The 21,110-nt window shown below is 38.4% G+C and overlaps 1 protein-coding gene across 9 annotated transcripts in view; it reads right to left on the bottom strand.

Moving 5' to 3' along the window:
- The window catches only part of PCCA (propionyl-CoA carboxylase subunit alpha), a gene marked incomplete at both ends in the record, with an annotated part of 291,344 nt that overhangs the window by 96,771 nt on the left and 173,463 nt on the right, over window positions 1–21,110 (bottom strand). For all 9 annotated transcript variants that reach the window (XM_084234735.1, XM_084234738.1, XM_084234736.1 and 6 more), the window contains one exon: window positions 3,928–4,030. In XM_084234735.1, coding sequence (XP_084090861.1) covers window positions 3,928–4,030 — 103 coding nt within the window. The remainder of the gene's footprint in view (window positions 1–3,927; window positions 4,031–21,110) is intronic.

Here is a 21,110-nt window from a genome sequence, read left to right as displayed (position 1 = left end):
TGCCTCCTTGGGATAGATTTCTAGAAGTACAATCAGTGGACCAAGGTCTTTGGTGAATGTTATCAAATTAGTTTGCTAGAAAGTTTAAATGAACATATGTTTCTATTTCACTCCTCTTTGAGTTGCTGACATCTAGCCCAGAAATTATTATTTTGAAAAGTTACTAGTCTAAATATTGTTCGAAAGATAAGATATAACCACCACAATAACAAGGATATAAGGAAATCTAAAAGTAACCATTTGAATGTTCACAATTAAGTACTCATAACAGAACTGAGTCAAAAGTCTGAAAAGACAGATGTCTTCAGGAAGTGTCAGACCTTTTCCAAAGTGGCTGCATCATTTTGCATTCTCACCAACAATGGCAGAGGCTTCCAATTTCTCTGCATCTCTGACATTTACTGTCCTCTGGCTTTATGAGCGTCAGCAGAGTGGGTGTGAGGTGTAACCTGACTATGGCTTTGAGCTGCATTTCCCCAGATGACTGATGACAATGACACTGAGCCATGTGAGGTTGCACGTGGTTAATTGCAACTGTATGGAATCCTTTGAGATAACTCTTCACAGCCTCTGCCAATTTTTATATTGAATTGTCTTTTTAAAATTAAGTTGTAGGGGTTTGTTTTAAATACATGTGCTTACCGGACATAAGATTTGTAAATATTTTATTCCCTTTTTGTGGTTTGTCCAATTTTTTTTTTAGTATCCTATAAAGCAAAGTTTTCATTTTTGATGAAAACCAATTTAATTTTTTCTTTTGTTGTGTATGCTTTTGGTGTGATATCTAAGAAACCATCTGTAAAAGGAACCCCTATGTTTTCTTCTATGAGTTTTACTGATTTATCTTTTACATGTAAGTTTTTGATCCATTTTGAGTTAATTTTTGTATATTAACTCAATTTGAGGTAGGGGTCCAACTTCATTTTTTTACATGTTGCTACCTCATTGTTTCAGCACCATTTGTGGAAAAGAGTATTCTTTCCCCCATTTAATTACCTTGGCATATTTGTCAAAAAACATTTCACCATACATTTAAGGGTTTATTTCTGGATTTTCAGTTCTATGCTATTGATCTATGTTTATTGTCATGCCCGTGCCATACCACCTTGATTACAAGACAGATCTGTAGTAAGTTTTGAAAGTGGGAAGTGTGAGTTCTCTTATTTTGTCCATTTTTTAAAGATTATTATTCTGAGTCCTGTATATTTCCATTTACATTTCATCAGCTTGTCAATTTTTGACAAAAATACAGCTTGAATTTGATAGGAATTGCTTTAAATCTATAGAGCAACTTGGCAAATAATGCTATCTTAACAACACTAAGCCTTTCAATTCAGGAATATGAATTGCTTTCTATTTATTTGGACTTTCTTTAATTGCTCTTTCAATTGTTTGCAGTTTTTATAATATGACACACTTTTCATAATAAAGTGTATTTTGCACCACTTTTTAAGAAATTACTCCCAAATATTTTATACATGTGATACTCTGTTAGTGGAACCATTTTCATAGCATAAAAAGGTGCACTACCCTGGAAAACAATTTGGTAGTTCCTCAAAAATTTAAAAGTAGAAATACCTGATGATCCAGCAATTCCACTCCTGGATATTTAGGCACTTGAGAAATTAGAACCCTAGTGCTGTGTTTTCCTTATTTGATCTTACAATCTTGTAATTTAAATTTTAATTAATTGAAAGAACACTGAAAACACAGGTTATCAGCACATTACTGTAGATTAGGTAGACAGGACTCTGCCTGCGCTATCTCTGGGGTCATTAACCTAGAATGTCATCTCTGGGCTATTTTTTTTTTTTTAAAGTGGTAATGGGTGTTTCAGAAAACCAAGTTAACAGTCACAGCTCTCACTCCAGTGACGGTGAATGCCAGGGTACTGCATGCCCACATTCTTCACACCAGTGAGCCTTTACACCCCCACACTTGTCTCCCTTCTTAGTGCTGAGGTCCAGTGAAGGCAGCTCAGTGCCTGTGTGCTCAGCAAAGCAGAATATCTGACCAACCAGACTTGCTTCTCATTAGCTTTGATGCCCCCGATTGCAGCTAAACTAAGTCCAGGGTAAGTGAATTTTGATACCATCTATCAAGGGAGAAATTTTCAAGGGAAATATTTAATGCATTAACTTTGATGTGTACGTTGTTTTTTGGTTTTTTTTAAAGCACTATTTTCCTGATGAACTACAAACTGAAATAAGAAGTAAAATCTACAGGAAAAATTCAAAAGTCACCACTTGCGCTGTCTGGCTAGTGGTCTCCACTTTTCCAACATGGAATCTGAAACATGCACAATAGGAAGGGAACGGGACAGTCTTATCAGGGGCAGCACCTCTGAAAAAAACTGTGCAGGGAGTATCAGGTTAATGGTAAAATTTCAGTGGTGTCTCAGTACAGAGATGAAAATTATGCTTTTGTAATTTTAATCTTCCCCAGGAAAATGATATGCTATAATATGAATAGTCTTCATTATTCAATATATAGAATGTGCTACTCAACCTGATGTGGCTGAGTGTCCCTTTACAAAGCTATATTTTTAATGATCACATAGAAAGGAGGGAAATGAAGAATCACATTAAGTTCAGCATATTATCATAAGACGTAAGAATTGTGTAAGTCCATTCATTTCCATGCAAAGGGAGTTGTGTGAAGCACCTTTTGGTGATGAAGGCTAGCAAGCTTGGCACAGGATGAACCACTAAATTTAAAGACAACCGAGAAGACTGTCCTTAGTCCCTGAATTAATCTCATTTCCTTGTAACTCTACCACATGAAACCATCAGCTCCTCCAGTGTAGTGGCCATGCACGTAACTAGCACAGAATAGGCATAGAATATAAGCAATTGTGAATAAAGGAAATCTCATTAGTTCTTGACTTGTGATATTTTCTAACTGGTAACAAGAAACTCCCATGCACCTCAAGCCTCACCAGTTTTTTTTTTTTTTAAGATTTATTTATTTATACAAGAACCGGGGTACAGGCCAGATGCACAGGAGGGTGAGATGAGTCACCACAGACAGAGTGGGGAATAGAACAGGCAGACTGATGAAATAGACTGCTGAGGGGAGCAGTGGGCAAGACAGGAGAGGTCTGCCACACCATGTGGGATTCTCGCCAGCTGACCGGGATCGAAGCGGCGCTGCAGAGGCTGCAGACAGCTTCACAGTGCGGCGCTCAACCACCTGTGCCACCAGGGAGGCCCATCACCAGTTCTTATTACAGTAAAATTAAGTTATTTTCATTTTCATGTCCTACTTAAAACACTTGACAAAAAGTCACACTTTTTTTCAAAACAAAATGACATTCCAATGCAACCGGATCATGAGAAAAGCAGATGAATATCCTAGTCCTCATACTAACTCAGTAGCAGTTTCTCAGGTTCACACCAAGAGTAGAGGACACAGTGACGAGCAGCTCTTCGGGGTATCTTGCTGGGGAACTCAAATAGCAGAATTGAGACACATCACTCATCTCACAACAGAAACAGGAATCTTAATGCAGCATTGTTCAGCAGTTCTCTCATAGACAACCCCCCAAAGGGGTTCAGCTCTTCAAAACAAAAGGGATGTCACCAAGATATTGTTTTTTGCCTTGAGACTCACTCATGATATGAAAACAAAATGTTAATGAGGAGCCAGCTGACTGGTTTTAACAGAATAGACACCTACCACAACAAAGGCAAAAGCATGACTTCTCAATAACAAAAGAGAAATACATCAGGTATCAGGAAGTGTGTTTAGTACTGAAGACCAGAGAGCAGGACATTCCATTTGCATCTAATTTCCTATAGGAGGTGAAAGGAGTATGCAGCTATGTTCCAGATTCAAAAGATGAGAGTCACTGAAAAGGTTAAAAACCATTTCAAATACTCATAGATAATTTCAACATTACCACAAAAATAAAGCAAGCTAACTCACGGAGAAGGTTGACCCGCTGTTTGATGCTATGACAGTGTGGACTTCATCGTGCAATTGTATGGAGAGCTCCCAGCTAGCCACTTGTGGTTTTACAATAGGCACTCTGAAGTAGAAAAAAAGGAAAAAGTTAATAATTTTGCATTATTCTCTCAGCAAACTGATTTTCCTTTGACATTAATTGTGCAGGGTAAAACTGCCAAAGTCTGTATTTCAGAACATTTTATTTGAAAAGATTCTATCCTTGGGAAAAAAAGGCTTTTAGATTTGAATTAGAGAGGGGGAAAAAGCCAAGGACCAACACAGACACAAGACAAGCGCAGTCTTCCTGAGGGGGTTGTGGTACCATCTTCTCAAAGCACCTTCACCTAGTCTATGAGGTTGAGTTGTTTAACTCTGAGAGCTCTTCAGACATTAACCTCCCTTAAGCAATATCAATTCCTTTTTAATATTTTCTTTTCCTAAATCACAATGCTAGTCTTCTTTTTCTAGATCTATTAACGATTTGGTATGCGGAAAACTGTATATAAGTATACAATATGGTGAGTTTGGACATATTTATTCTTTCCTATTACCATCACCATAATCAAGGTAATAAACATGTCCCTCAGCTCCCAAAGTTTCCTTTTATTCTTTTGTTTTGGTTGTTCCTTTATTTTTGTAAGAGCATACCATCAGTGACGCCAGCTTTAGCATTCAGGCCTTTTCTCGTGTATGATCAATGTTACATGGGCCGGAAAAGTCAAGTAAAGCAGCCAGAGCCAAACAGACTGCAATTCTGCAGTGTCACACCATTCAGCTGGCGAGAATCCCACATGGTGTGGCAATTCTGCAGTGTCATTTCTAGGGTAGGTTTCAGTTTGGTTTCGTCTTTATCTGACTTATTTCACTTAGCATAATCCCCTCAAAGTCCATCCATATTTTCGCAAATGGCAATGGGTCACTTTTCTTCCTTTTATAGCTGAGTAGTATTCCACTCTGTATATACTACCATATCTTCTTAATCCCCTCCTCTGTCCAACACTTAGGTTGTCTTCATAACTTGGCTACTGTAAATAGGGCTATTATGAACAGATTTTTGCATTTTTCGGGCAGATACAAAGGAATGGAATTGCTGCATCACATGTTAGATCTATTTTCAATATCGGAGGAGCCTCCATACTGTTTTCCCTAAGAGCTGGACTAGTCTACATTCTCACCAACAGCATATGAAGGTTCCTTTTTCTCCATATTCTCAATACTTGGTTTTTAGATATTTTCATATGGTCATTCTCATCAATGTGAGGTAGGTGATAGCTCATTGCAGTTTTGATTTGTATTTCCCTGATGACAAGTGTGGATGGACATTTTCTCATGTACCTGTTGACCAGCTGTTTAACTCTTCTGCTTAATTTCTTGATTGGCTTATTTGTTTTCTTGTTAAGCTATATGAGTTCTTTGTAAATCTTAGGTATTTGCCTTTTGTTGTATGCATGATGTGCAAATATTTTCTCCCACATGGAAGGGTGACTTTTCATATAATGGTAGTTTCTCTTGCTGTGCAAGCCATATTCTCATCGGAGGTAGCCATGTTTATTTTTGCATTTGTTTCCCTTGCCATTGTAGTTGAATTTCTCAGGCCTGCTGCAGAAAAGCAGTTTCGGTGGTTTTTTTTGTTTTTGTTTTTTTTTTTTTTTATCAGAATTGATCTTGCTACTTAGGGTCTTCTGTGGTTCCATATGTACCTCAGTAATGTTTGTTCTATTTCTTTGAAGAATTCCATGGAAACTTCAACAGAGATTGCATTGTATTGCTTTAGGTAAGATGGCCATTTTAATAATGTTAATTCATGAGCAAGGTCAATCTTTCCATTTCTTTGTGTCTTCTTCTATTTCTCTTAAAAATGTCTTTCATTTTTGTTGCACAGACCTTTCACCTCCTTATGAACCTAACTTTTATATAAACTGGTTATTCAAAAAACTGGGAGACATGCTTTCCGTCCATCTTCAGTTTGGTTCCAGACCACTTTATTGCAGTGTGGTTCCAGTTCCATGGCAATAAAGTGATCTGGAACCAAACTCACAATATTGAGGCATGCCTGTAATTCATTCTGATCTAAAGCAAACTAAGTCTCAGTTTCTCATGTACAAAATAAATAATTCATCAGGAACTAAATTAAACAATGCAAGTTAAACATCCCCATCTATTGTTATGACCATACCCGACTCTAGGCCGACACTCTTGTTTTCCTCCATAACTGAACTTCCTCTAAGGAACCTGGATTCTTTCTCCTCTTGCTTCTTTCTTTCTCCTCTTGTTTCTCCCCTTACTTCCTCTTGCTTCTCAAACCAATACTTTTTTTTTCAAAAAGGATATTATCTCTCTCATATACTACTAATGATAGTACAAACTGTCACTTAACCTATGCTTAACACTGTTCACAATTAGTTGCCCAATGGAAGTAACTCTTTGGAATCAACGAGAGACCCTCTAGTCCTGCATAGTCTCTGCTTCTGGAAGAATTGGGGCGCTGTTGTTCCTAACACACTGTTCAAATCCAGAGTGAGTTTTGCCACAGGAACTCATCTTACAGATAGTGGTGAGAGGTAGCCACCATCCTACAGAACCTAACTGTTAATTTCCCAGTGTTTCATTCTGGGTCACATCTGTTTCGTGTATGTTACAACCTGCCCCAGGAGACACCTTGTGGCCACAGTTAAACTGCTGAGGCTTCATCTTAGCCCATTCTCTCCACCCACCCCCCACTCCCACCCCCATCTGTACCAGGGAGGCACCTGATCCTTCTGAACCCGTCTCCACATCTGTAAAGTGTGGATGGGAACAGAGCTGGGGAAGCAATGGGAAAACTATTGCTTCCTTGGTATACACAACCCCCAAGAGGCTCTTTTCCAACTGCTTCTTTTAAGGTAACATGTTAAGCATATATAGGAAAGAAGCCCCGAGGAGAAAGCAAAATCCGGGAGATACCAAGAAAAGATGGTCAAACTGTTTAGGATTCCACTCCTCTGCAGATAAAATCTGCCAGGATTACTGCCAACGTTTCATGGTTTGAAAGTTGTCTTATTTTTAAGTAAAATGGATGGGGTTGGGCAAACATGCTTACTATAACCATAAATAAACCCTGAAGTAGAAACAAACCAAAATAAATTATAAAGATAATGCACAGCAAACTGACCTAATAGATGCCCTGTTCCTGCAAATCACTGGATCCACATTAATAATTACTCTGAAATCTTGGCATCAATTCCACAAACACAAACATGTTCATAATGGTGACAATTATCTAAAGTTATATTTTAAGGTGAAGAAAAAGATCACATTTATGCATTAAAATTCACATCTCTAAGATTTTTATCTGCAACTCTAAAGAGAAAGGGGGAAAGTCTCGGCGCTTCACTCAACAGAACAATCACACGGCACAGAAAACAGCTTTCTTTTACTTAAGTCCACGTCTAGTGAAAGAGGCTACTGTTGGATGAAAAATTTCATCTATGCAGCTTATTAGCTACCTGCAAAGCTGCCATCAATTAAGCCACTACTTCAAAAACAAATAAACCCACCAAAACTCAACGAAAAGGAATTCACATAAACAGCTACTCACAAAGCAAATCAAATAATGGCCCTTTCCCTGGCCTGTCCACTTTGATTATCATCAGCCAACCAGAATGACTGTGCTCAAGAAAACAAAATTTTTCTCTAACTTATGGGAAAAAAATGTCAGTTGATTGTCACAAGTGTTATTACTACATCTTACCTTGTTGGGATATTTTACTCAAAAACGGTGCAAGTAATATTAACTCAAAATAACTGCTATTTCATGTCATTTTTTTTAAAGTGGATTTTATCTAACCAAAAACTAACAGCATCTCCAGTTATCAAGGATGATAAGCATCTCAAGCCATAGATATTATCAGACACTTAGAAAAGCTGGTTTTCCATTGTGCCCTTGCCTACTTGAGAGTGAGATGTGGAGTTAAAACAATGTTAGTGGTCAAAGAATCATTAAGCAATCCTTCATCATAACTTGCACAGTGGGTGGTCTGTAAAATGATCAAGAATAATATGCCGCGTTCCACAGCCACGGAGGTCAGCTCCTGCATACAAATCTTCGCAGGAAGAAAAAGGCCTTCAGAAAAGTGGGCCATTTATCTGAACCAAGTTCAGAGGATTTCCAGCCCGGTGAAAAGATATGTTATGCAAGCACATAGACGTATTCAGTGGGGGGAGACAGGACCAGCTACATGGAGACTACAAAGGAGGCCTCCCACGGCTCATGAATAAGTCGAGGAAATGATCAGAAAAAAAAAAAAAAGAGCGATGTTTAGACAGATGGTCCACTTAAAATGCCTGAGACAGGGCATAAGCAATTTTAATGAAACTTTAGCTCTAGCATATGAATTGTTTCTTATTTCCTCCAGAAAAAAAAAATCTAAGGCATACAGAAATTCAGCAATTTGCTGAAAAAACCCACGTTTTGCAAGTTGGGATGGAGGAAGAGTTACTCATACAAGTTTTATTGGTGCAATAAATTCATAGGGAATTCCTCACAGAGCCATCAGCTATCAAAATGAATATAAAAGGTATGGAATGAACAGATTAAAGGAATTTTAAACAGAAGTCTACTGCCAAACCAAACAAAAATCTAAGCCTTATTATGTGAGAACTTACAACACTCCAACATTAAAGTTCATCACTGCTGACGAAAGATAAAAGCAGTATTTTCAGAGAAGCTTTCAATGTTAGAAAGTGTCAGAGTAGAGGAACGGAATTGTGCTGATAAGCAATTTTAAATGTGTGCATTCAAATACATGAGACCATGCAGGAGAAAGCTTAATCACAAAACAGAGCCAGAAATAACTAGGAAATACCCTCCCTCCCTACAGTTTGGCATCTTCAGTACTGTAAATATTTACACAAATGACACCTGGATCAAGAAATGAATGGCACTTATATTCTTATATATTATGCAAATCCCATTTCCTTTTCACATCTATAAGGTTCTCCATGTAAATTTTGGGCATAACACTTCAGGGCAGCTGTAGGACTTTCACAATCAATAACATGAATAAACACATTGATCATTCAAGTTGATTAAAAGTGATAAAAGGTATAAAATGCTTACACTAGTTTTAGCACACAAGTGCTAAGTTATCATCAAGTCACCCTAATTTGGTGCAATAATATCTGGTTTTCTCTGTTATTTTAATTATTAATATGCAACTTTCATACAACGAAATTCAAAATATCAAAGTTGTCAGAACTGATGAGCTAATGTTGATTCATCATCATTAATTAACAATCATAGTCCACATTAGAGTTGATTCCTTATGTTTGAACAAATGTACAATATGTTTCCAAAATTAAAATATCATAATCATTTCACTGTGCTCCACCCATTTATTTTTCCCTTCTGTCCCTCCAAATCCCTAGCAAACACAGGTGTTCATTTTCTATATAGTTTTCTAGAAGGTCATATAGGTAGATGCATGCAGAATGTAGCCTTTACAGACTGCCTTCTTTCACATAGCATTAAACATCCTGCTACGCCTTTTACTGCCGAATAATACTCCATTGTCTGGATGCACCAGAGTTTACTTATCCATTTGCTCACTGAAAGACATCTTGGTTACTTCTAGGTTTTGGCAATTGTGAGTAAAGCTACACCAGGTGCAGGTTTTAGTGTGGACATGAGTCTTCAACTCATTTGGGTCAATACCAAGGAGCACAACTATAGGATCATATGATAGGAGGGTGTTTAGTTTTGTAAGAAAATGACAAACTGGGCCTCCCCTGGTGGCACAGTGGTTGAGCGCTGGGCTGTGAGGCTGCCCGCAGCCTCTGCAGCGCCGGTTTGTTCTGCAGCCGCCAGCGAGGGTCCCACAAAAAAAAAAAGGGGGGAAAAAAAAAAAAGAAAATGACAAACTGCCTTCCAAAGTGGCTGCACCAGAGTCACTTCCATTTGTGATGGCTGAGAGTACCCCCACCCCACCCCCAGCATTTCTATGCTAAGTGTTCTCATTTCCTGTTAAGTTTTTTGAAAACACCAAGGTCCAGAATATACACCCATTGCTTTCTTTTAGCAGTTTTACATGTAGACCCATTTCTCTCATTTTCTCCTATAGTGAGAGAGAGGGGTGGAGGTTCCTTTAATCTTTCCAAGGAAATTTGGAGACCAAGTTCTACAATTGTTTACTGATAAGCCAATATTAACTATTTTAGGTCCCTTTGCATTTCCATAAAAATTCTAAAGCCTGGCGCCTCCCTGGTGGCACAAGGGGTTAAGACACAACCTATGAAGCTGGTCATAGCCACTGCAGCATGAGTTCGATCCCCGGCCAGGGAACTACCACATGGCAAAGCAGACCTCTCCTGACTCGCCCGCTGTTTCTCTCAGCAGTGTATTTCAGTCAATCTTCCTATTCTGTTTCCTACTCTGTCTCTGTGAATCCTCTCACCCCCCCCCACAACTCTGGCCTGTACCCCAATTCTTGTATATATAAATAAATCTTAAAACAAAAATTCCAAAACCTATGCGTCAATGATTCGTTTACTTGTATTACTTGCTGAATAATATTCCACTCTATCAACACACATCTTGCTTAACATATTCATTCATCATTTGATGGACATCTGGGCTGTTTCCACTGTTTGATTATGAAAATGCTGCTTTGAATAATTCTTTACACCTCTGTGTATGCTTCATATGGTTTCATTTCCCTTGTTTATATACCTAGGAGGAGAATCGCTGGGTCACATGTTAACATCAAACATTTTGAAAAATTGCCAAATTATTTCCAGGTTAGTACTATTTTACCTCAACAATTTGTTATTGTCTATTTGATTACAGTCACCCTACCGGGTGTAAAGTGGTATCTGATTGTGGTTTCATTTGCATTTCCCTAATGACTAATGATGCCAAGCATCTTTTCATGGGCTTGTTGGTCATTTGCATATTTCTTGTTTGGAGAATTTTCAATCATGTCCTTGGCCTTTTTTAAAACTGGGTTATCTGTCTTTTTATACTGAGTTAAAAGATTTCTTTACATATTCTAGGCAAAAGTCTCTTATCTACTATGATCTGCAAATATTTTCTCCAACTCTGTAGTCTGTCTTTTCATTTTTTTGATGTCCTTTAAGGCATAAGTTTTTAATTTTGATCAAGTTCAATTTATAGTTTTTGTTCTGTTTGTGCTTTTGGCATCATACATAAAAATTCATTGCCTCACCAAAAGCAACAAAGACATACACTTCGACAAGTCGAAAACAAACAACTCCTTTTGTGTAGGGTATAAGGAGGGGGCAACTTTACTCTTTTGCATGATAGATCCACTTGCCCCAGGGGCACCTACTTAAAAGATTATGCTTTACTTATTGAACTGTCTTCATACATTTGTTGAAATCAACTGAATCAACCATTGACTGAAACTCTCAAATCTATCCATTAAGCAATCTGTCTATTCGACAGTAGCACCACACCATCTTGATAACTGTAGTTTTGTAGTAAATTTTGAAATCAGAACATACAAAAGCCCTTAGTTATGTTCTCTTACAAGACTGCACTTCTGAGAAATTTTATGATGACTGATTCACTCTCGCTACTTGAGATAGTCACATCTTCTATTTCCTCTGGAGTCACTTGTGGGGAGCCTGCATCTTTCTAGGAATTTTTCTATCTTATCTGAGCTGCCTAATTTGTTGGCATCAATCATGTACATGATTCCCTTATCATCCTTTTCATTTCTGTCAGGTCACGATGCATTCCCCTCTCGCATTCATTTAGCAACCTGAATCTTACCTCTTTTCACCTGGCAGGCCACATCAAAGTTTGTGTTTTTTGTCTATCATTCCAAGGAACAGATTCTGTTTTTGTAGATTTCCTCCATTGTTTTTCTATGCTCTGTTTCATTTCTTCCCACTCTAATTTGTTGAAATTCCTTCCCTCTGCTTGCTTTGGGTTTATCTTGCTTTGTGTTCTATTTTTTTGGAAAGCAGAAGATGAAGTAATTGAGAACTTTCTTCTTTTTTAAGGTGTTTTTATAGCTCTAAACTATTTCAGTGTATCCTATAAGGTCTTAGCAGTTTTTCCTTTATCTCAAAATATTTTCTCATTTCTCGTGATTTCTCCTTTAACCCATTGGTTATCTAGTACTGGGTGGTTTCATTTCCAAATGCTCAAGAATTTCCCAAATTTTCTCTGCTATTGACTTCTAATTTCATTCAATTGTTATTTGAAAGTAAACACTGCATGATTTCAATCCTAGAAAATGTATTGAGATTGATTTCATGGTCAAATATAATATGGTAGATATGATCTGTCCTGGAAAGTGTTATGGGAGCACTGAAGAAGCAGCAGATAGCCATACAGATGGGATGCCAAAAATTCAGATTACTGGTCTCTATATTTCTTTTCTGACACATTTCTATATATTTCTTAGATTACAAAAAATTTCACTGAAACTATTATTTGGGATTAAAAATGAAAAGATAGCGCTTCCCTGATGGCGCAAGGGGTTAAGCGCCACACTGTGAAGCTGCCTGCAGCCTCTGCAGCATGAGTTCGATCCCTGGCCAGGGAGGTGACCCACATGGCGCAGCAGACCTCTCCTGTCTCGCCCGCTGCTTTCCTCAGCAGTGTACTTGAAACAGGGTGGTCCCAGGAAAGGGGGAGGTTCCCTGGGTTTGGGCTACCCCTCTCCCTGTCCTATAACATACTTAGTGTACTTCAGTCAATCTGCCTGTTCTGTTCCCCACTCTGTCTTGTGGTGAATCCTCTCACCCCCCCACCCCCGCATCTCTGGCCTGTACCCCAGCTCTTGTGTGCATAAATAAATAAATCTTTTTAAAAAATTAAAAAGGTAGCTCTATAAAGAGAATTCAAGTTTATCCAAAAATTGAAGATATGGGCAGATGCACTTTTATCTTCACTATTCTAATACTATTTAATTTTTTATTCCAAGGAAAACTGTTGAGCAGATGTTAATGAACACAAGGCCTAAACTGATTTCCTAGACTTTTAATCTCATTCTGATGTATTTTTTTCAGCCATCATCAAATACAGATCATTATGGTCTCTCTATATATCTATATACTTATATATATACATGCATATTTATACATATATGTGTATACATACACATACATACGGGGGAGGAGGGAAGTGTTGTACTCAAAAATCAAATAACGTCTTCAAAAAATAGTTTTTGACCTGTTCAAATTCCATTACTCTTTGAAATTTTTACTATGTCACTGACAAAACATCTCTAAACAACCTTTAAAACCTTTTCTGGGAATAAGGCTAAACATATATATACAAAATACTCCTTTACAGCCTACACAAAATTGTCTTATACAGATCAGCTAATGTGGATTTTTAATAATAATCCTTGTACTTTGTAAATGAATCATTTGACTTTTTTTTATGAATGTAGTGATAGTGTTGGTTTAGTTTCAATTCAAAGTTCAGGGATTTCATTATCCTATAAAACATATCCAGAGTTCAAAGTATTTAAGGGGGGGGGAGGGTTAAACAAAATGCAAACATTTAATGCAACATTAAGCATGTGAAATAAAAACTTGATTGCCTAAAGAAAGCATGCTATGCTGTTACCCTGGTGACAGGTTAAAAAAGGGATTGTGAGCTGAATAGCTGTATGATATGAAATTAAAATGTTTCACATTGAACAATCCAAAATGAATTGGGAAAGGTTAGAGTAGAGGAGAGAGAAATCAATTCTCCAATGGCAATGGTGAATGGGAAAGAAGTATGAATAGGATTTGCCAGTGGGGTGCAACAGCTGCCAAATATCCTGCAGCCAAAGAATTACAATAATACTGATGGAGTGTGCATGGGCTTTGGAACCACTGCAGCCCCCCACAATAACAAGGGGATTCGGTCTTCACACAGGTCTTAGAATAGAATCAAAGAAAAGTGTTTTTAAAGACAATATTTAGCAAAGGATATACAAATACAGCATCCTATCCACTTAATATCTTGTACTTAATCTCACATGGATTTCTAAGTACTCATGTTAATTAAATGAAAATAGAATAGACAAAGTAGAAAGTAAGGCAAAATGAAAGGATAATGATTGAATAAATGTTTTCTCCTCTTCCTGCTTTAAGGGGCTGTATTAAATAATTTCACAGCCATTGTTTCATGATGTATGTTTGTGAATATATGCCCACGGTACTGCTGTTTATTACATAGTCAATTATCAGAAAATCAATTTCATTGTCATACTAAAGTAGCATATCCAAGGACATACCTGAAGCCAGTAGGACACAAAGGTTGTTTTGGTGTCACAGATGGTGTAAATGTGTTAATAATTTGATCTGTCCTTTTACATTCAGAGACATCTGTAAGTAAATCAGTGCAACAACACCCTTTCTTGGCAATTATTTTCATGTGGTTACCTTTTTCTGTTTCTTTCCCTGGTTATCTTTCAGTGACTAAGGTCAGATTTCAAAACCAGAAATGTTTATCATCTAATTGAAAACTTAATAAGGAACTATAACTCAAAAACCAGGTCACTGTTTGCTAACAGGAAGGAAAAAAAAAAAACAGATAAAATTGCTCAAAATAAAAATCACTAAAAAATTGATACCCATTTTATCAGGAAAACAGATGAGGAAAGATAATACAATGCAAATGTAGACCCAATGGCTGTAATTCAAGTGACTGTCATTCCCCATCATGTTCAGGGACTAACAGAGCTCAAGAGGGGGTGGCCTCCAGAACCAGCTCAGAAACTGGACCAGGCTCCAAGGCTGAGCTCTGCCCAATGACAACCAGAAATGGGAGCACATCGTGTTTCAAAAACCTTCCAGACAGAAGTACTAGCACCAGCAATATCATAAGCCATAGTGACGGTTTTCCTGTTTTTGAGTGTTTAATCTCAACTCCAATAATAAGAGAGAAACTAGAAGGAAAAGGAATCAATGTTGAAACAACTGCAGGAAAGCTCATGTCCCCCTGACACCTGGTAGAGGAGCTGGGACCAAAATCCTCATCTTAACACCCTATCAGGTGCTGGTCCCTCTGCACTGCACCTACCACACTGGCGTTTCAGAGCCCAGGGCAAGGAGCTGAAAGAACCAAGATGAGGGCCTCCCCGGTGGCTCAGCGGTTGAGCGCTGGCCTGCAAGGCTGCCCGCAGCCTCTGCATCACTGGTTCGATTCCTGGCTGCCGGGCAAGGGTCCCATATGGCGCACAGACCTCTCCTGCTGCCCACTGCTCCTCTCAGCAGTGTGCTTCGTCACTCTGCCTATTCTCTCCACTCTGGCTCTAGTGAATTCTCTCACCCTCCTGTGTCTCTGACTGTACCCAGTGCTTGTATAAATAGATAGATAGATAGATAGATAGATAGATAGATAGATAGATAGATAGATAGATAGATAGAGCTTTAAAAAAAAAACCAAGCTGATCCAGCTATCCCAGCCTGAACCAGTCAACAGAGGGAGTGCCACAAATAAAATGAGATACAAACAATTCTGAAAGCACAGCTACAGTGTCTAAGAATGTGGGGTGCACGATTGCACTGGTGAAACCACTAATATCACACCTACTAGTGCATTCCCCAGATTTATCAATTCTAAAAAAGTCAGATTTTCTTTTGAAAATTAACTTTTTAAAGTAGCTTACTTTTTTGAAAGACTTTTTTTGGTAAACTGGTATGGAGAAACGTTGATATTATACTATTTTTACATTTAAAAAAATCTTTCAAATCAAATGGCCCATCTCCAGTATAATCCCAAGACAGACATTAGTGTGTGTGTGTGTGTGTGTGTGTGTGTGTGTGTGTGTGTGTGAGAGAGAGAGAGAGAGAGAGAGAAAGAGAGAGACAGAGACAGAGACAGAGAGCGAGATAGATCCTGTTGAGAGTTGCCAGCACTAGCAATCTCCAATTTTTCTCTAACCAGATAGCTCAGGAGAAAGATAATAATCACAAAATTAAGGAGGTGGAGTTATAGAACAGAAGAGAGGAGATCTGCAATTTGCATAGCCACAAAACCTAACAAAAGAAAGCAGCAGTTGCAGAAATAACAAAGGGGAAAGGGAAGGGAGGAAACAGAGAAACAGAGGGCAGAGCAACCTTTTCATGAGCATCTGTGATAGCAGAGAGAGGCCTGGACCTGAGGAAGCTATGGGGAGGGCTTTGCCCAGAAAGGTGGAGCCTGGCATGCAAACAACATTGAGTTCTAAGGAAAACAGACATTTTGAGCAAAACTGAATGAAAGACTACGGAAAGGAACTAACTAGTTTTCTTTACTAATTTTTCATCCAATCATCAGTAAGTAAAATAAATGATTATGCCAAACCACAATGCCAACAAAGTAATTTTAGCTTCAAATAACATGAAGTGATTGTTTAATACAACTTTTAATGATTCATTTCTGTCAATAAGTTTTTAGGAAAAGAATGATTATAAAGAAAAATAACTCCATGGTAGGTCAGCATGTGTTTGTGTAAACAATTAATTATATTTGCCAAATGTATTTACTGTCTGCCTAAGAAAAACTACTATTGTTTCTGTTATTAACTTTTCTCTTTCGGCAAAAATGCACTGCTGTCTTCTTACTATCCAAATAGTATGGGTACATATTACTAATGTCTTTTTCCAAGCCATAAACGATGAAAGAGTAAAAACCCACAGAGAAATTGGGAAAATAAGATTTGCAGCCAAAACAAGCAATACAAAGGAAGGGCTGGGGGCTACTGAGTCTGGGAGCATAAACATGACACGAGCACACCCGTGACAGAGCACCACGGAGCCACATCTGGAGGCGGACTCTTCCACTCCAGTCCCAAGCCAATCATGAAAACATGACTCTGGAGCCAAAATGGGATTCAATCATCTGACATCAGCTTTGATGTCAGGGACTTTTTCAGATGCTCTTTGGCTAAACAAGATGATGCTTTGTCAAAAAGACTAATCTATTTTGCTAGATGTTATAGGTCTCTGCTGTTATGGGTTACTTTACAGTAAACTGGACAACTAAAAGTAACAACTTCAACAGAAAATAAAATCAACAGGAACTAATCTTTGTCTCATGGCAATATGTACACAATTATCTACATCATGGAGTTGCTGTACCACTTATGTCACTGATATAATTTTTCCCCAACCTCCAAAGGGTAAATGAGTCTAAAGCATTATAAGAAGAAAAGGATTTGGGGAGGAGGGTGAAACAAAGAGGCCCAGGAATCTGTCTCCTCACACCTCAGAATCTGGCTGAGTTAACTATTTTGGAACTCTGGAGGCGGCTGAAGGCTTGCAACTTTCTAGGGAACACTCAGATGGTAAACTGCAGTCAATTTCAGATCTCAGCACATTAACAGCTATCCATCCCCCAACCTAGTCATAAGCAGCTGTGCACACAGATTTCAGAAGAGAGGGTGGGCCACGGATCCTATCCACCAAATATTGGAGATCCTTTCTCTGACAGCTGATAAGGTTGTGTAGGGGGTACGCATCCATTATTATTGTGGCTCCCTCTATTGTTGCAAGCCCCCTTCCTGTGGCTGAAGTGGCTTCTAGGGAATTTTACCAGCCAGGGCTCCTTTTTTTCCCCCTTCATTTTTTGTTTTTTTCCTCCTTCAAGAGTCAGGCATTAAAGACTAAGACATTGAAAAACAAATGCACATACAAGGAAAGTGACCACATATGCCCAGGGCGACACTGAGCGAAGACTGAAAAAGACCTTAATTTTATCACAGGCTGATCCTTGGCAAAGAGAGAGACACCACGAGAGTCCAAATAAACCAAAACAATAAACGAAGGAGAAGACTTAATTCCAGAGTTACCACATTATTAGACTTGAATGCCCAGTGTTCAACCAAAAAAACCCCACAAACTATACAAAGAAATAGGAAAGCATGGCTTACTCAAAGGGTAGAAAAGAATACGTCCCTGAAAAAGCAAACACATTGGACAAAAGAATGGAAACAACTCAAAGTATAGAAAGATGTGGAGAAGGTAAATAAAATGATGTCCAAACAAAATGAAAACATCAATCAAGAGGTACAAAACCTAAAAAGGCATAAAAGAGAAATTCTGGAACTGGAAAACAATAAAACGGAAATGGAAAGCTCACTAGAGGAATTCAAAGGCAGGTTTCAGCAGGCAGAAGACAGAATCAGCTAACTTGAGGATGATGGCACCAAAGAAATGAACAAGAGTGAAGAACAGAAAGAAAAAAAAGATTGAAGAAAAGAGAACAGAGCATAAGGGAACTATGGGAGTATATGACAAAATAATGGCTGAAAACTTCCCCGATTTGATGACAGACACGAATCAAAACATCTAAGAAACTAAAACTCCACGTAAGATAAAGGCAGAGACCCACACCAACCTATTATCATCAACAGACAAAGACAGAGAGAGAATCTCCCAAGCAGCGAGAGAAGTAAATCATCCCATCACCACCAAAAAGATTATGAGCAGGTTGTTCATCCCAAACTTTGAAGGCCAAAGGCAGTCGGCTGACATATTCAGAGTGCTAAAACAAAAAGTAAATAATAACTGAAAACCAAGAACTCTAAATCCAGCAAAACTGTCTTCAAAAGCAAGGGGGAAATTAAGAGATTCTTAGTAAAAACTGAGGGAGTTTGTGGCTGCTGGACATGCCCTGTAAGAAATGCTCAGGGTTGGTTGGAACAAGAGGACCCTGAACTGTACCTAGAAGCCACATGAAAAAATGACTATCTCAGTGAAGGTAAACACATAGATCGTTATAAAAGCTATGACAATTCTAAGAGCAGTCTGAAACCCCACTTCTTGTTCTCTCTATAATTTAAGGGGATAACGCATTTTAAAAAGTAATTAGTAGACTAATGTCAGTACAATTATTACTTTCGTTTGAAAATCATTTTGTTTTTCACATAATTTAAGATACTAATGCATTTAAAGTAGTTATTAATTTATGGGTTTCAGCACAGAATTACAAAGATATTACATCTATGACATTAACATCTGCACCCATTCACTTTCTTCTGTCTTTACACTTCTACCTTCCCTAGAAATTTCAAGTAAATTAAATCAGATTCTATACCTGAGCAGGTTTATTTCTTTTAGCATGTTTTCTTTTTTAGATTTATGCATGAGATATCAATACTTCAAGCTTTTCTGGTATAGAATTCCACTGTATGGATAGACAGTGTTTCTGTATCTGCTCATCTAAAGTGCATTATTCTAGTAGGTGTGTACTGCTGTGGCCTGTGGTTTTGATTTATATTTCTCTAATAATCAGTGATGTTGAACATCTTTTCATGAACTTATTTTCCATTTGTATAACTTTGACACAAAATCTATGCCAAATATTCTATTTTTTGAAATTGGCTTATTTTTGAGTTGTAAGAATTATTTATATACTATAAACACAAGTCCTTTTTTGGATATGTTTCTGAATGCCTTCTGCCATTTACTATATTAGCTTACCATTTTCTTGCATGTTTTGAAGAGCAAGTCTATTTTGCACATGTCTTAAGTTTTCTGTAGTAAAAAGAAAAAATATTCTTCTAAAGACTAGTAAAGAAATATTCACCACGAAATATTAAGGTTAAAAAAAATAGAATTCAAGCTATATTCTCAGCTTAACTAATTATGCAAGGTACATATGCCACTCGGATTTATGCATACATATACATACACACACATAATGTGATAAGGAATTATTAAAGAGTTTGTGAAAATATAGGTAAATTTTATTCTTTTCCTTTGTAAGCCTCCAGAGTCTTATCCATGGTAAGTCAGTGCTCTCTCTGCAAATGTATACATTTCTTAAAGATCAAACCAGGTCATGATTAACTGCACTGAGGACTTCGGATATAATCAAGGTCCAAATAACATCTGAATGGAAAGGAATCACAATACGAAATTGTACTGACCAATAGAATAAAACACTAATACAAGCTATGGTTCTGTTTTTTTTTTTTTTTTTTAAGATTTATTTATTGATTTTATACAAGAACCGGGGTATAGGTCAGATGTGCGGGAGGGTGAGAGGATTCACCAGAGACAGAGTGGGGAACAAAACAGGCAGACTGACGAAACACATTGCTGAGGGGAGCAGTGGGCGAGGCAGGAGAGGTCTGCCGTGCTATGTGGGATCCCAGCCAGCAGGGATCCAACTGGCGCTGCAGTGGCTGCGGACAGCTTCACAGCACGGCACTCAACCAGCACTCAACCGCCTGCGCCACCGGGGGAGGCCCTGGTTCTGGTTTTAAAGGAAAAGCTAAGATCTCTACTACACACACCTCCCTCCAGAACAGCACTGTTCCCCAGAACTGTGAGGAGAGAAAGGTTCCTTCCCACCCTTTCTTGCCCAGCACAGTAGCACTAACCACAATGCAGCAGTGGCCCCGGAGCTCCTGAGATGTGACCAGTGACCACAATGACACTGGGTTGTGGCTGAGAAGCTGAGTTTTTAATTAAGAGTTCCCAGAGGCACACTTGCTAGTGGCTACCACACAGGACAGCACAGCCTCGGGGAGAAATGACCACCTTCATGGCTCTGTTGGCCACTGTCACCTCCTTCCAGGCATCCAGTAACCCACCGACATGCTCTACCCTCTCCCCCTCCTCCCCCTAAAGAGCTATCAATCACCATTTTAAAAAGATGATGCAAACGCTTCCTGTACTTCCTCTTGGAAAACAGAACGAGCGAAGCGTACCAGTTACCCCAAGATTTTCTGAGTAGAACCACATTAGCCATTAATGCACAGTCTCAACCTGGTCTCCATTTTCAGGGTGATGCAAGTTTCTGAGCTGTGCGGTGCTGTGCAGAGCTGCCTGGTCACCTGCCATCTTTGTGCTTTTTTATTTTTGTTCTTCCTCTTGGGGAAAAAGTGAAGGGGAAGAAACTGAAGTAACGCAACATTATCAGCTACACTGTGCTCGAAGGAATGAACTTACGAAGGTCTGATGGCTCCAGGAAGGTCACAGACATGCACAACAAGTAGTTTTATCACTTAGAATCATTACTGTCACAGCGCTTTGTCTTTACCTGGGTAGAAAGCATGTTCCCCCTTCCACTTACATCACCAGGAAGCTAAAAGGCAAACTTAGAACTCTTCCAGGTACTGATTCCTTTCTTGGTTTTTGTAAACAAGTTTCTTATATATTTACTTAACTATTCAGATTTATTCTTAAATTTTAAATTGTAAGAATTTCAAAGCTTTTTCCAA

Source organism: Talpa europaea, assembly GCF_964194135.1.
Source record: "Talpa europaea genome assembly, chromosome: 6".
NCBI classification, from domain to species: domain Eukaryota; kingdom Metazoa; phylum Chordata; class Mammalia; order Eulipotyphla; family Talpidae; genus Talpa; species Talpa europaea.
The sequence above is the reverse complement of the archived record's forward strand: the minus strand, read 5'-3'. Positions and strand labels throughout refer to the sequence as shown.